General features: G+C 46.5%; 1 protein-coding gene across 1 annotated transcript in view; it reads right to left on the reverse strand.

The window, feature by feature from the left end:
* UBE2D2 (ubiquitin conjugating enzyme E2 D2) overlaps positions 1-881 on the reverse strand; it is a 45,904-nt gene extending 45,023 nt beyond the window's left edge. The window contains exon 1 of the mRNA XM_036424915.2: positions 459-881. Within this exon, the coding sequence (XP_036280808.1) occupies positions 459-482 (24 nt within the window). The 5' untranslated portion in view covers positions 483-881. The remainder of the gene's footprint in view (positions 1-458) is intronic.
* Between the last annotated feature and the right edge of the window lie 14,629 nt (positions 882-15,510).

Raw genomic sequence — 15,510 nt, forward strand, 5'->3', positions numbered from 1 at the left:
TCTGAGATCCCGGCCCCAGCTCAGGTGGTTCCGTGCAGGGGGCCAGGAAGAGGGCGGGGGAGACAACGGGCAAAGATGGGGCGAGCGCCTTCGACCTGGGTCGAAGGGGCTGCCCCAGCCCCAGCCCCCTCTCCCGGCAGCTCGGACAATGGCCCTCCGGCGCAGCAGCCCCAGGCCCGGGAGAGACCCTGGGACACCGCATCGCGCAGAACCTAGGAAGGAGGCCGGGGAGAAGCGCGGAGCAGACGAACGCACCTCCGGCTTAAGCGCGGGGTGCGCGGGGCCTTCGCGGCGCCATCACTGGGAGCGGGTGTGAGGCCGCCGGCGAGGCCCTTGCCCACAGCCGGGTCCGAAGAGGCCGCGAGCCCGGCGGAGGCGGAGGCAGAGGCGACGGCGGGGAGTGCAGGCCGCAGCCCGCTCAGCCGGCCCAAACCCACCGCCGACCTTCGGCCGCTTACCTTGTGGATCCTCTTCAGAGCCATCGTGGGAGGCGGGTGGCGGCCGCCCCCGGCGCGGGGACGGGGACAGGGAAGGGACGGGGAAGGGGCGAAGGAGAGCGAGGCCGCCTCGGTAATCGCGGGTCGACAGGAGAAGATGGAGGGCTCGGAGGCGCGGCCCGGCGGGACCTGCTGAGGGCCGAGGCCCACTCGGCTCCTGCGCCTGCCGCAGCGGTCACCGCATCACCCGGCGGCGGCCTCTTTATGCGCTGCCGCCCGAGCAGCCGCCGCCGCCGCCGCCGCCGCGGTAGGGCCTCTTCCTTCTGAGCTCGGCACCGCCTCCTCGGCCGTCGCGAATCCCTCCGCCGCGGAGCAGGCGCCCAGGCCTCGGGCTCGGCCGGCGCCTCCCGGTCGCACCGCCGGAGGGGCAGCCTGCTGCAGGTGGACCGAGGGACGCGCGGGTGGACGGGCGGGCGTCGCCGCCGGGGTGGGGCCGCCCGAGCGCGGGGTGGGCCCAGGCCGAGGGGCAGGTCGGGAGGCGCGGGGATTGGCGGGCCCGGGGAAGGAGGGCCGGGCTGCGCCGGCGGCGGCGGAGGGATACGGGCCGCCCCTGTGAGTGGCTTACGTGCCTCCGCTGGGGCCGCGGAGAGGCTGACGCCGAGAAGCTCTGGGAGGAAATCTCGCGAGAGCCGTTGCGCGGGACGAGGGACCTCACGCGCAGGGACCGTGGACTCTCTCGCTCCTGGCCACCCACGCGAGGGTCTTCAGAGATCGGAAAACGTTTAAAGAAGGATGTCTTCCAGGTTACTGAGTCGCCCCCATAGCATAGGCCGATCCGGGAGGAGGCACTAATGCCCCCCGCAGCGTTCCCGAAGGGAGAAGGGACTTGCCCAAGGTCACACAGGTCCACATTGGCAAAACGGACTCGCCAGGTCCTTTCCCGAAGCCGCGTGGTAACAGCCTGGTCCCTGCGAGGAACGTGTTCCTCCACTACAACGCGGGCAGCCCTGATATGGCTTTTTTTTTTTTTTTTTTTTTTTTTTTTTTTTTTTTTTTTATCAAGGCCCCAGCTAGATGACAGCTTGAATGTGTCTCAGACGTGGCAATCGTAGAAGTGCCCAGACCTCACTTTGGTAAATTGTTGCAAACACGCACTCTCCCGCCCTGGCCAGGTAGTTCGTTCGGTTGCCTTAGCAACGTTCAGGTAAGCTGTGATTGTGGATCAATCCCAGGCAGGACAAGTAAACGAATCAATCAATGGCCCAGTCGGCATGGCTCAGTGGTTGAGCGTGGACCTGTAAGCCAGGAGGTCAGGGCGCCTGCCTGGGTTGCGGGCTCAGATCCCAGTGTGGGAATGCAGGAGGCAGCTGGTCAGTGACTCCCATTGATGTTTCTCTCGCCCTCTCCATTCCTCTCTGAAATAAATAAAAATATATATATTAAAAAAAAGAAACAATCAGCCGAAACCGGTTTGGCTCAGTGGTAGAGCATCCGTCTGCGGACTGAAAGGTCCCGGGTTCGATTCCGGTCAAGGGCATGTACGTTGGTTGCGGGCACATCCCCAGTAGGGGGTGTGCAAGAGGCAGCTGATCGATGACTCTCTCTCATCGATGTTTCCAACTCTCTATTCCTCTCTCTTCCTCTTTGTAAAAAAATCAATAAAATATATATATTTTTTTAAAAGAAAGAAACAATCAGTGGTTGTTTCTCTTCCTCACTAAAATGTATGGATGGATGGATGAAACAAGTACTGTACCAATTACCTCAGGGGGAGGGGAAAATGGTACACAATAAAATAAAGTGTGTGCTCCAGTAAAATGTGTGATCTTGTTTGTCTACTTCCTATTTTACTGATTTCTGCTCTTATTTTTTAATATTTTTAAACTTATTGATTTTTAGAGAGAGAGAGGAAGTGTGTGGTGGGGCAGAGAGAGAAAACCAATCTGGGTTAGAACACCATCAGGAGCAAGCATAACAAACCTATTCTGAGGGGGTTTTTTTAGGAGGTGGAGGCAAAAAGCTAATTCACTGAACAACTACTCTGTATCAAGCCCTACATCAGGAATCTTTTCCTGAGAGGTGATAACCATTCTCAAGCACACCCCGAGGTTTTCTGATTCTAAATCTATGTATGTGTGTTTTTTGTCTGGAAGGGACCTTGAAGATCATTGATTCTAACTTCTAAATTTGAAGAGGAGAAACGAGCCCCTAAGAGAAGGATCTTGCCCAAAGTCACACAGTAGGGCAGTAAGAAAACATTGTCTCACCCACTGAGTAGAGAATGTTAAGCCAATAAGACAGGGCCACTGGGGACTCAGACAGAAGAGGAAAAAACTAGTCATCCAGGTGGGAGTGTTTGAGGTTGGAGGTAAAGAGGAACATTCCACAGCCCCCAATCTTTTCTTCCTAATAAATGAGGGAGAAGTACAAAAATGCCCATCAGTCATATTTTTAAAAATATTTTAGCCGTGGCTGGGCAGCTCAGTTGGTTAAAGCATTATGTCAAAGTTTTTGGGTTTGATCCCTGGTCAGGGCACATACAAAAGCAACCAATGAATGTATAAAAAAGTGGAACAACAAATCTCTCTCTCCTCTCTTTCTCTCTCTCTCTTTCTCTTCCACTCTCTAAAATCAATAAATAAAAAAATTTAAAAAAATATTTTCTTCAACAACAGCTTTTTATTTTGGTATTAAAAAAGTGATATATATTTATTGTATTTGTGTAAGAAATACAGGTAATGCCCTCGCAGGTTTGGCTCAGTCGATAGAGTGTCGGCCTGCAGACTGAAGGTCCTGGGTTCAATTCTGGCTAAGGGCACATGCCTAGGAGGCATGCAGGAGGCAGCTGATCAATGATTCTCTCTCAGCATTGATGTTTCTCTCTCTCTAACCCTCTCCTCTCTGAAATCAATAAAAATATATTTTAAAATAAAGAAATATAGGTAAGCAAAAGGAAAGAAATAAAAGTGAACCACACTCTCATCCAATGATTATCTATTTTTGACATTTTGTTTATATCCTCCCAGTATTTTTCCTTACATATAAATATACATATTTGTCTTTGAAAAAAATAACATACCACAATACTATTCGCTCATCTACCTTTATTTGAAAATAAAAATTGTAAATATTTAAGGACAACATGATGATTTGATATACATAAGCACAGTGAAATCATTTACTACAGTTAAGATAACATATCCATCTCCTCATTTTAGCAGGAAGTGAGAGCAACTGAAATCTTTGAATCTACTTTTAAAATAAACAATATAGCCGGGACCGGTTTGGCTCAGTGGATGGAGCGTCGGCTTGGGGACTGAAGGGCCCCAGGTTCGATTCTGGTCAAGGGCATGTACCTTGGTTGCGGGCATATCCCCAGTAAGGGGTGTGCAAGAGGCAGCTGATCGATAACTCTCTCATTGATGTTTCTAACTATCTCTCTCCCTCTCTGTACAAAAATCAATAAAAAAATATATTTAAAATAATATAGTTTTTCAATGTACATTCCTATAGTTTTAATAACTATGTATTCTATTATAATATTTTATTCCTTTCTGTAAAAAAATCAATAAAAAATATATATTTTAAAAAGTGTAATATGCTAATTAGACCAGACATCCCTTCTGGAAGACTTTCCAGATGAAGCTGGGGCTTCCAGGGAAGCCCAGGTCCCGGCTGCTGGAGGGAAGCCAGTGCCAGCAGCTGGGAGAAGAAGACCTACTCTTGGGTGAATTTCGTGTATTGGGCCTCTAGCCCTATATGTAATAATAAAAGGGTAATATGCAAATTGACCCTAAAGGCTGAACAACCTGGGATGACTGGTAGCTCTGATGTACACTAGCCACCAAGGGGCAAACACTAAATACAGGAGCTTCCCCTACCACAAGGTGAGTCTGCTCAGTGACAAACTAGGTTGACAGCTGCAACTACAGCAGTGTTGGTGGGTGCCTCTACCACCTTCTTGGCAGCACTAAGGATGTCTGACTGCGGCTCCCCACAGGGATCAGGCCTAAGCCACAGTTGAACATCCCCCAAGAGCTCCCGAGCTGGCAGAGGGATGTCTGACTGCAAGCTTAGGCCCAATCCTCTGGGGAGTGGGCCTAAGCCGGCAAGTGGACATCCCCCAAGGGGTCCCAGACTATGAGAGGCCAAGCTGAGGGACCCTCCAGAGTGCATGAATTTTGGTGCACCAGGCCCCTAGTTTTATATAAAGAAAAATAAGCCTGGTTGGAGTGGCTCAGTGGTTGAACATTAATCCATGAACCAGGAGGTCAGGGTTCGATTCCAAGTCAGGACATGTGACAGGTTGGGGCTCAATTCCCAGTAGGGGGTGTGCAGATGGCAGCCAATCAATGATCCTCTCTCTCATTGTTTCTCTTCCTCTAACTGAAATCAATAAAAATATTTTTAAAATATATTTTATTGTTTTTGTTTTTTTGTTTTTGTTTTTTGTTTTTACAGAGAGAGAGGAAGGGAGAGGGATAGAGAACTTGAAACATCGATGAAAGATAACCATTGACCCAGCTACCCTTGACCAGAATTGAACCTGGGACCTTTCAGTCCACAGGCCGACACTCTATCCACTGAGCCAAACTGTTTTGGCAATAAAAATATTTTTTAAATAAATCAAAGTTTTAAAATCAGCTAACATATAATGATAGCAAAAAAAAAAATTGGACACAGTCTAATTACTCATCAATTGGGAAAGGAAGAGAGTACTATAATTCATACTACAAAATATTATGCCATAATGAAAAGATTGGGTTTCATCTATATGTACCACTGTAGAAGAACTATTACAATATTGTGAGGTTTTTTAAAAAAAAGCAATTGTAGCACTGGTTGGTGTAGCTCAACTGGTTCAGTGTTGTTCCATGCACAGAAAGGTTGCTGATTCAATCCCTGTCAGGGCACATGCCCAGGTTACAGGTTTGGTCTCAGGTGCAGGCAACCCAGTAAATGTCTCTCTCTCTCTCCTCCTCCCTTCTTTCCACTCTATAAAAAAATAAATGGAAAAAATATCCTTGGGTGAGGGTTAACAACAACAACAAAAAAGACAACTGTACACCTGAAACTAATATAATATGGTATGTCAACTATAATTAAAAAATAAAAAATATGTCCTGGCCAGATAGCTCAGTTGGTTAGAGTATCATTCCCTGTCAGGGCACATACAAGAATCAACCAATGAATGCATAAATCAGTGGAACAACAAATTGATGTTTCTCTCTTTCTCACACACACACACACAAATCAATTTTTAAAACTAAAAAAGTAAAGGCCGAAACGGGTTTGGCTCAATGGATAGAGCGTCGGCCAGCGGACTGAAAGGTCCCAGGTTCGATTCCGGTCAAGGGCATGTACCTGGGTTGCGGGCACATCCCCAGTAGGGGGTGTGCAAGAGGCAGCTGATCAATGATTCTCTCTCATTGATGTTTCTAACTCTCTATTCCTCTCTCTTTCTCTCTGTAAAAAAAAAATCAATAAAAAATATATTTTTAAAAACTAAAAAAGTAAAAACAAAAATATTTTTAAGAAAGCAACTGCAGCCCTAGCAGGTTTGGCTCAGTGGATAGAGTGTCGGCCTGGTTGATTGGGGTCAAGTGTACATGTCCAGGTTGTGGGCTTGATTCCCAGTAGGGGGCATGCAGGAGGCAGCCAATCAATAATTTTATTTCATCATTGATGTTTCTATCTCTCTCTTCCTCTCTGAAATCAATAAAAAAATATTTTTTTAAAAAAGGAAGAAACTGCAGTTCCATCATTAGGGCGTGTGTGTGTGGGGGTGCCTCACTCACTACCTTTACCTCCCCCGAAATAAAAATGTTTAAAATATTTTTACTCCAGCCGAAACCAGTTTGGCTCAATGGATAGAGAATTGGCTTGGGGACTGAAAGGTCCCGGGTTCGATTCCGGTCAAGGGCATGTACCTAGGTTGTGGGCATAGCCCCAGTAAGGGGGTGTGCAAGAGGCAACTGATGGATGACTCTCTCTCATCGATGTTTCTAACTCTCTATCTCTCTCCCTTCCTCTCTGTACAAAGAGTCAATAAAATATATTAAAAATAATAATAAAATAAAATATTTTTACTCTGATGATATAAGTGTTTGTTGTTAACGAGTCAAACAGTATATAATAGAAACTTATGGAGCTGAAAATTTAAGCTCCCTTCCCTAATTCTAACTTCCCAGGAATAACCACCATTACAAATGATGTGTATCCCTCCAAACTTTTTAATGTAAATATTGTATATATAAATATATATACAGTACGACATAGTGGTTAAGAATACAGGCTGACTTTGACAACCAACACTTAATCTGGACATGTTTTCTCAAATATAAAATGAGGATAATAAGTAATAATTGCTATTTTTTTTTACATATGTGGACTCTTACTACATAGATGGTTCTATGAATGTACTGTTTTAAGCCTATTTTAAAAATATTTATAGATTCATAGGAAGGAGCAAGAATTATACAGAAAATGTCAGTGTGCCCTCATCTAGTTTCCCTTCCTGATTGCATCACATAATCATAGTACAATATCATAACCAGGAAATACTGTTGGTACAATGTGTATATATAATGACATTTTATTAGATGTGCAGGTTCCTGTAATCACCACCAAAATCAAGATTCAGAGCTATTCCATTAGCAACTTTGTGTTCTCATTGTCCACATCCAGAAATTGGAACTTTTGTTACTGTCGTAACTAGCTATTGTAGTTATTAGTGATAGGAAAGGGGTAAAGGGGAGGCCGGATCTTACAAGCATGGTCATCTGGGGAGCTTCACACTTCCCATGGAATCACCAGTCCGTTCTCTGCAAATCACTGGGTGCATGCATAGTGAAGTCCGGGTGACATAGGGAAGGTGCTTACCTGTCAGCCTAACTTTGGAAACAGATACTTGGCTAGAAGGGATGGAGCTACTGCAAGAGTGCAAAATCCTGAAGGGTTCATTGATTAAATGCTTAGTTATAACCCCAGACAAAAGAGTTCTCTCTCTTGTCATCTTGCTTGTTCGCTCTTGCACTCCTGTTTCTCACTTGCTCCATGACCTGCGCTCACCTCTGTAGCCATGTGGCCTTAGCAGCCGATGGCCATGCAGACCCACACACAATGGACTGCCCCTAGGAACACAAGCTAACGGATCCAGATGCTGGACTGAACACATTAAATGCCCTATCAGTCACCTGAGACTGACACTATACTTCCCTCCAGAAGACGAAACAGGCTGGGCGCTTAATCAATATGGAGTGGAGACCCTGGGCAGTGGCTTTCATTCTTGCCCCGCAAAAGACACAGCTGGACTTCTTTCCATGGTGGGACGGAGGGAAATGGGACCTTGGAAGGGAGCCCCTTTAACGTTATATCATCAATGAAGCTTCCCGCCATCCCTCCTCCTCCCGTATGGCCTCAGGAAATTATTGCTCCCTGGTACCCCAAGAACTCCACTCCCATCAGGAAAAGGTGGGGATCAGAGGGTAAAACTTTGGTGAAAATTAAATTATGTAGTGCCTGCTAATCATTTAGCACGATGCTTAAAATTAAAAGCTGAGAAAGAGCAAAGTGGTTTAGGGCATCAGTTTAGCACCATTGGTCCCCAGTGGAGACACTCCTATTGTCCCCACTCCCAGGAGCTAGGCTTGCCTCCTTTGGGAGGCCCTGGAGGATGGGAGACTGGGCACTCATGCAGGGAAGCTGGAGTGGAGGAGAGGAGGTAAATGGTTTTATTTTCATGGAGCGGTTAGGCCTCGGACCTGCTGCCGCAGCGGCCCTGCTGCAGGAGCCGGCGGGAAGCCGAGGCCGAGGTGGACTGCTGGGAACAGTGCCATCTAGCGGCGGCCGAGGCCTTGGCACCCGCGCCTCCTGAAGTCACCGCCAGAAGGCATGCTGGGAAAGGCAGCCGCTGGGGGCTGGTTACCAAAGGGACAGAGAAGGACAGGGGATGCACCCAGCTGCCTGCGGTCTGGGCCTCTCTGGGCTCTGTCCAGCCGTGGGCTCAGCTCCTCAAAAAACACCAGGGCTCTCTTCCCTCCTGGTCTGCACACAGGTTCTCCACGTCTTTCCGACTGAGTTGAAAGGTCACCTCTCTCCTGCTCTCCCCAAGTCCTGGGCTTACTTCTAAAACAGCCCTGCATGCCTGGCTGGTTTGGCTCAGTGGATAGAGTGTAGGCCTGTGGACTGAAGGGTCCCTGGTTGGAGTCCAGCGAAGGGCACATGCCTGGGTTGCAGGCTTGATCCCCAGTGGGGGGCATGCAGAGGGCAGCCAACCAATGATTCTCTCTCATCATTGATGTTTCTCTCTCCCACTCTCCCTTCTTCTCTGAAATAAAGAAATATATATTAAAAAATAAAAATAAAACAGCCCTCATAAGTGGAGTTTACCTGTCCCCCAACCAGAATGTAAGCTCCTATGGCCAGGTGACAGAGAAGGGCCCTGGCTCAATAAATACTTCTTGAATATGGAATGAAAGACTATCTGGGCATACTACCTCTCCCTCTAATGGGGGTTTTGAGTCTCTCCATGCCATCCAGGGCAACGGGGGAAGACATCTTTGTACTCTAGCAGCACCTTGTCACTCTGTTTTGACCCATTAGAGAAATCCCAGACTCAGTCCAGACAAATGACTTATTACAGCCTTAAGGAATGAAAGCCAGAAAGCCAGGCTCAGGCTGCAGTCCTGCCCATAGCGAAGGCACTAAGAGAAGTCAGCCAGCAGGTGCCCTCTAGCGCCAGTAGGGACCACTGCCATGTCCTGAATCTTCTCTGGGTATAGAGTCAAGGAATCCTGCCCTCTGCCCTCAAGGATGTTTCCATCTGGTTGTGGGTTGTGGGAAGGACTTGAATTGGGTCTGGATTACCATAGCAACAACAATAACAGCTGTGATTCTTATTGAATTCTTACCGGGTGCCAAGCATTTGGCATGCAGCCTCTCTCACACCTCAAACAATCCCTTTGCAGATTAGGAAACTAAGGCTCAGGGAGGTTAGCCCTGTCCATACAGTTGGAAGGAGGGTATAAAGCAGAGTGGTTGAGAGGAGGGCTCTGGGTGAGTGAGGAAGTGATGCACATTCAGTTTGGGGCAGACGGTGCCGTAGCTCTTTAGTTGGAAGGAAAGGCATCTGCTAGAGGTATCACCATTGGTGGGTAAGTCCTATTTGCCAGGCGAAGGTGCATTTACTTGCTCCTCTAGGCCCCATATCAATTGCTCCTGTTCCCCGTGTTTCTATCGTAGGTGGTCAAATGCTGTGATTTGACCTAAGGAACTGAAGGTGGGAATCCTGGCTGTGGGACCTTAGGCAGGCTCCTACTCTCTCTGGGCCTCAGTGTCCTATCTCAGAAAGAAGCCTTGTTTGGGAACTTCCAAGCGAGCCCATCATTCTCTATTCATAGCTCCAGAGCACAGTTAACCTCAGATGCAGAGGCAGTTTTTAATTAACTTAGGTCTTTTCCTTAAATAGCCCCCTTCCTCACCTCACAGGTACCCCTGGGACACAGGACAGGCACAGAGGAAGGAGACAGGAGAGAGAGCAGAGGGTCTTCTGTCTATGTATCTCTAAGTGGATGAATTCTCTGGCCCCCTCCTGCCATTCCAATTGGTCCCCTGGTTAGACCTCGGGCTCAGAGAGAGACAGTATTTCTTCTTCCTTCTCTTCTTTACAGTCTGTATTTAACCATTAATTCACTCACTCATTCACCTTTGTACTAGGCCCAGGAATACAGCCATGAACCAACTGGACAGATAGGTGTTGAAGCTGCCTTTGTCCAAGTCCAATTGGCCACCAGGTGTCACCAGTGCCAGTCGTAAGGCCTCTCCAAGGTCTGAGAAAAGGCGAGCTGGAATAGGGAAGTGTGGATGGGTGAATCTGACCAGCTCCCCTCAGCCAGCCTGAACCAGAAGCAAGTTCCTCAAATGAAAAAAAAACAAAAACACCATTCACCTCCTTGCCCTTCCCCCACCCAAAATACACCCTCATGACTTTCTGAACAGCCCAGCTTGCCTGGGACCTTGGCAACTCACAAGTCTGGAATTCTCTTTGCAGCCTGTCCCTCAGAGAGCCCACCAGGCTTCTTGGAAACCCCGTTGGTGACTGACTAATTGAAGCGGCCTGTATTGTTATAAGATTCTTCCTATCTTAGGAACCAAAATTTGGCACTCACGTTGACTTGCCCTAGTTCTTCCGCCTCCTGTGGCCACAGAGAGGAAGACTCTTCTGCCTCAGACAGCCCTTCAGACACTTGAAGCGATTACTCAATTCCCCTGAGGTTCTTTGTTTACTCATCATTCATGACTATATATTTACTGTATATTACGCTGTGAGTCCATAGCAGAGAACAAGCAAGTTGATTCCTGTCCTCCCCAGCCTTTAGGCTTTCCAAGAAATCAACAAGCAAACCCGAAAACAATAAAGTGTGCAGCAACCAGGATGGAATTGGAGAACATCATGCTGAGTGAAATAAGCCAGCCAATGAAAGAAAAACACCACATGATCTCACTCATTTATGGATAATAAATAACATAATAAACTGATGAACAAAACGATAAATACAGAGATACTAAAGCAACAAATAGACTGTCAAATTACAGCAGGGAGGGTAGGGAGATATGGGGGAGATAAGAGATCAATCGAAGGATGCATGCATATAAGCATAATGCAAAACTCTGGGGAGGGAGGGCATGTATGGGGGGGGGACAATGGTAAGATATGTACACATATAATGCCTTAATTAAAAAAATGAAAAATAAAAAAAAGTGTGCACGAGGCCAAATAGGAGAGATCTGAGCTGACACGGAGCAGGGGAGACTGCGAAACTTCCTGTGGCACTCAGCTTGGGGCCTGCGAAACTTCCTGTGGTCAGGCAAAGAGTGAGCAACTTCAATGCTGTTCAAATATCAATGTTTTTAAAGAAAAACTGGAGAGTTTTGCCGGTACCCTGAGCTTAATTTGCTCATTTGGGAAATGCAGTATCATGGGGACAAGTGTGGTGTGTGGGGAACGGAAGAGCCAGTCAGATAGTGAGAAAGAGCATGGAGTATCAGGAGCCCAAGCGGGCCCAGTCTCACTGGAATGTACTAGTACAACTGAGGAAGGAGCAGTGAGGCAAGGAGCCCAAAAAGTAGGAGGAGGTACCTTCAAGTCCTTCAGCAACTTCTGGACACCATTGTTTGTGTTTAATGCCCAGATTTGGTCTAATATGAGGTCTGGGGAACCACGAGGTCAGCTACCCTAATGCAGGCACAACATTCCCATGAACACAACCTAGGAAGGCAGCAGCCTTTTGATGGTAACTTGTACATTTGGTTCTCTAGCACCCTTAAGAATTTTTTTTTTTAAATATGTTTTATTGATTTTTTTTACAGAGAGGAAGGGAGAGAGATAGAGAGCTAGAAACATCGATGAGAGAGAAACATCGACCAGCCCCCTCCTGCACACCCCCACCGGGGATGTGCCCACAACCAACGTACATGCCCTTTATCGGAATCGAACCCGGGACCTTTCAGTCTGCAGATCGACGCTCTACCACTGAGCCAAACCGGCTTCGGCAAGAATTCTTCACTCAATCTGCTAAGAGGCCAAAGTGCCCCTATCTAAGGAATACACAGCTGAGTGAATGAAAGTCAGATGGAACTGTATTCCCATTGCTCTCTTGCTCATTCTCTTTTTTTCTCGGTTTGAATTTCCCAAAGAATATGCATTAATTATAATAAAAATGTATAAATATAATAAACAAAGTAAAATCCTAAAATTACCTTGTATTATTGTATTTATTGCTGTGCAACAATTACCCCAAAGCTTTGTAGCTTCAAACAACAAGCATTTATTCTCTCAGAGTTTCTCAGATTCAGGAATTGGGAGTGGCTGAACTGGGTTTCTCATGAGGCTGTAATCAGGGTGTCAGCCAGAGATGCGATCGTCTGAAGGCTTGACGGGGGCTGGGTTTCATATCCAAAGTGTCTGATTTTCACACCTGGCAAAATGTCCCTGATTGCCTTGTAGCTCTTGGGCCTCTCAGTAGCTGCTTGAGTGTCTGTGGCATGGCAGATGACTGTCCCCTGAGCACGTGATCCAAGAAAGAGATCAAGAAAGAAGCCACAAAGCCTTTTATGATCTAACTAGAGGCCCCGTGCATGAATTTGTGCATAGGTGGGGTCCGGCCAGCCTGCCCTGATCAGGCCAATCAGGACAGGCTGGCCAAGGGGGAGGGGCCGAGGGTGGTTGAATGGCTGGCCCTGCCCCTTGGTCAAACTCCTGGTCAAAGGGACAATTTGCATGTTAGCCTTTTATTATATAGGATTAGACCTACGCTCTTGAAGGAAAGAGTATCAAAGAATTTATGGATATCTTTTTAAACCTACAGAGATCCTATAACCCCTTCCAAAATAATCATTATGACTATTTGTTATTTTTACAATCAGAATTTTTCTCATGCAAATATACATCTACTTTAGAAAATAAAAATGGTATCACATAATACACATATTGTGGTTTATTTCTATTTTATTTATTTTCAAATAGGTGATCATGTGCACAATATAAAACTTGAAAGGTACAGAAGCACCAAAAAAAAAAAAAATGCAGTTAAAAGTGAGTCTCCTGCCTGGCTGGTGCTGCTCAGTGGATTGAGCATCATCCCATGGACCAAGAGGTCCTGGGTCAATTACCTGTCAGGGCACATGCCCAGGTTGCAGGCTCGATCCCCAGTGGGGTATGTTTGACTAGGGGCAGCTGATCAATGTTTCTCTCTCATTGGTGTTTCTATCTCTCTATCTTTCTTTCTTCCTCTCTCTCTAACATCAATAAAAATATATTTAAAGAAAGAAATAAAGAGCTGCAGAGTATTTCCTTGAATAGAAGTACCAGAGTTTTTAATATGTACTACTTTGTAACTATTACTGTGACTTAAAAATCCTATATAATGCCGAAACCGGTTTGGCTCAGTGGATAGAACATCGGCCTGTGGACTGAAAGGTCCCGGATTCGATTCCGGTCAAAGGCATGTACCTTGGTTGTGGGCACATCCCCTGTGAGGGGTGTGCAAGAGGCAGCTGGTCAATGTTTCTCTCTCATCCACGTTTCTAACTCTCTGTCCCTCTCAATTCCTCTCTGTGTAAAATCAATAAAATATATTTTTTTAAAAATCCTATATAATATAAGTGTAATATGCAAATTGTTCCCTCGACCCAGAGTTCTTTGGGAGTTCGACCAGGGGACAGGCTGGCCTAGGGAAGGGAGGGAGCATCCAGCTGACAGGCACTAGGGTCCTTACCATTGCATGACTTTTGTGCACTGGGCCTCTAGTGTACTATATATAATGTCCTTATCAGTAAATCCAGTGCTACATTATCATTTTTGTGGTTGCTCACCATGTACTGTCATTTTGTCATAATATGATAAGAAGACAGAACCAATCACATAGTCCATGATTCCATTATATGAATGCCCAGAATAGGCATATCTATAGAAAAAGAAAGCAGATTGGTAGTTGCTTGGAGGTGGGGGTGGGTGAGGGTGGTTGAGATGTGATGGCTACAGGGTTTTTTGGGGGGTGGTAAAAATGTTCTAAAGTTGATAGTGGTGATAGTGCACAACTGTGTACATATACTAAAAGCCAATTAATTGTGCATTTTAAATAAGTGAGTTGTATGGTATGTGAAGCTGTTACCAAAAACAAACAAAAAAAAACAACTCCACCCTGCTGAAGATCTCTTTCCAGGAATAGGTGGGTTTCTTAGTTACTCCCTGAAGCTGTAGTAGCTAAGCCAGATGTGCTTCTTCACCCCCAGCCATGCATCATTAAGACCCTTTTCTCTATCACATCTACTAAGACATCATCCTGTCCAGGAAAGACCAGGACACACCAGTTGACTCCATGATGGTGCAATGACATTATCACAAGGAGGTGGCTAGGGTCAGACTCAGAGCCACTGACGGATGAGACATCAAATATCTGTGCCTGCTGCAAAGATGACTGGAGCCCACGGTAGAAGTCAACGTGACAATGGCTAGCAAATCCAGGAGTGATTGTTAAAGGTGAGGATGATGATGGTTGTGGTGGTGGTGATTACAGTTAACAGTAACTGAGCATTTACAAGAAATCAGGCCTACAATGACATTAGTTCTTTCCATCCTCATGACAATCTTCTGAGATAAAAGTTATTGCCATGCCTAGTTTAGGGATGAGGAAACTGAGGCTCAGAGAAGTTAAATAACTGGGCGAAGGTCAAATTGGATCTTAGGTGAACCACAGTCAACGATATTAAAATTCTCCCAATGTCCCTTGACCTAACAGATCTCAGGGACCTTTGCAGATTAATTTCAGGAACCTTTAAACATGAAAGAGGTTGTGTAGGCAAAAGGGTGCCTCCTTGGAGGCCACAGGCCTCCCTCCCTCACACACAATCTGTCCTAGGCCCAGCATCTGCTGACCTAGTGCTTAGAGGTTTATTCCTCTCCCAGGCACACGGAGCATGAGGATGGAAGCTGTAACGGAGCCAGATGCAGAAATGAGAGTTGACCCAGATCAGCACTTCCAGGTATCTGGAGGGATGAAGCAACTATCACGCAGTGACACTCAGCAGCATGGGACTCGGACCTAACTTCCCTCTGTGGCCCTTAGCTTCCTCCTCAGCTGTCCGGAAGAGCTGGTCTGTCTGGGTGTTGAGGACAATCCCATGCACGCAACTGTCTCGATGCTCTCCAGGATCTGAGGCATTGGTCACAGCGTGGGGCTCTGACCCACTCTCAGGACCCCTTCTTATACCACTGAACTTGTCATAAGTTGAATTGTGTCCCTTAAAGAGATATGTTGGGCTGAAGCCGATTTGGCTCATAGAATAGAGCATTGGCCTGCGGACTGAAAGGTCCCAGGTTCAATTCCGGTCAAGGGCATGTACCTTGGTTGCAGGCACATCCCCAGTGGGAGGTGTGCAAGAGGCAGCTGATCGATGATTCTCTCTCATTGATATTTCTAACTCTCTGTCCCTCTCTCTTCCTCTCTGTAAAAAATCAATAAAATATATTTAATTTTAAAAAAAGATGAAGTCATTAAGGTAGGCCCCAATC

The sequence above is a fragment of the Pipistrellus kuhlii genome, unplaced genomic scaffold (genome assembly GCF_014108245.1).
Source record: "Pipistrellus kuhlii isolate mPipKuh1 unplaced genomic scaffold, mPipKuh1.p scaffold_m20_p_8, whole genome shotgun sequence".
Lineage (NCBI taxonomy): Eukaryota > Metazoa > Chordata > Mammalia > Chiroptera > Vespertilionidae > Pipistrellus > Pipistrellus kuhlii.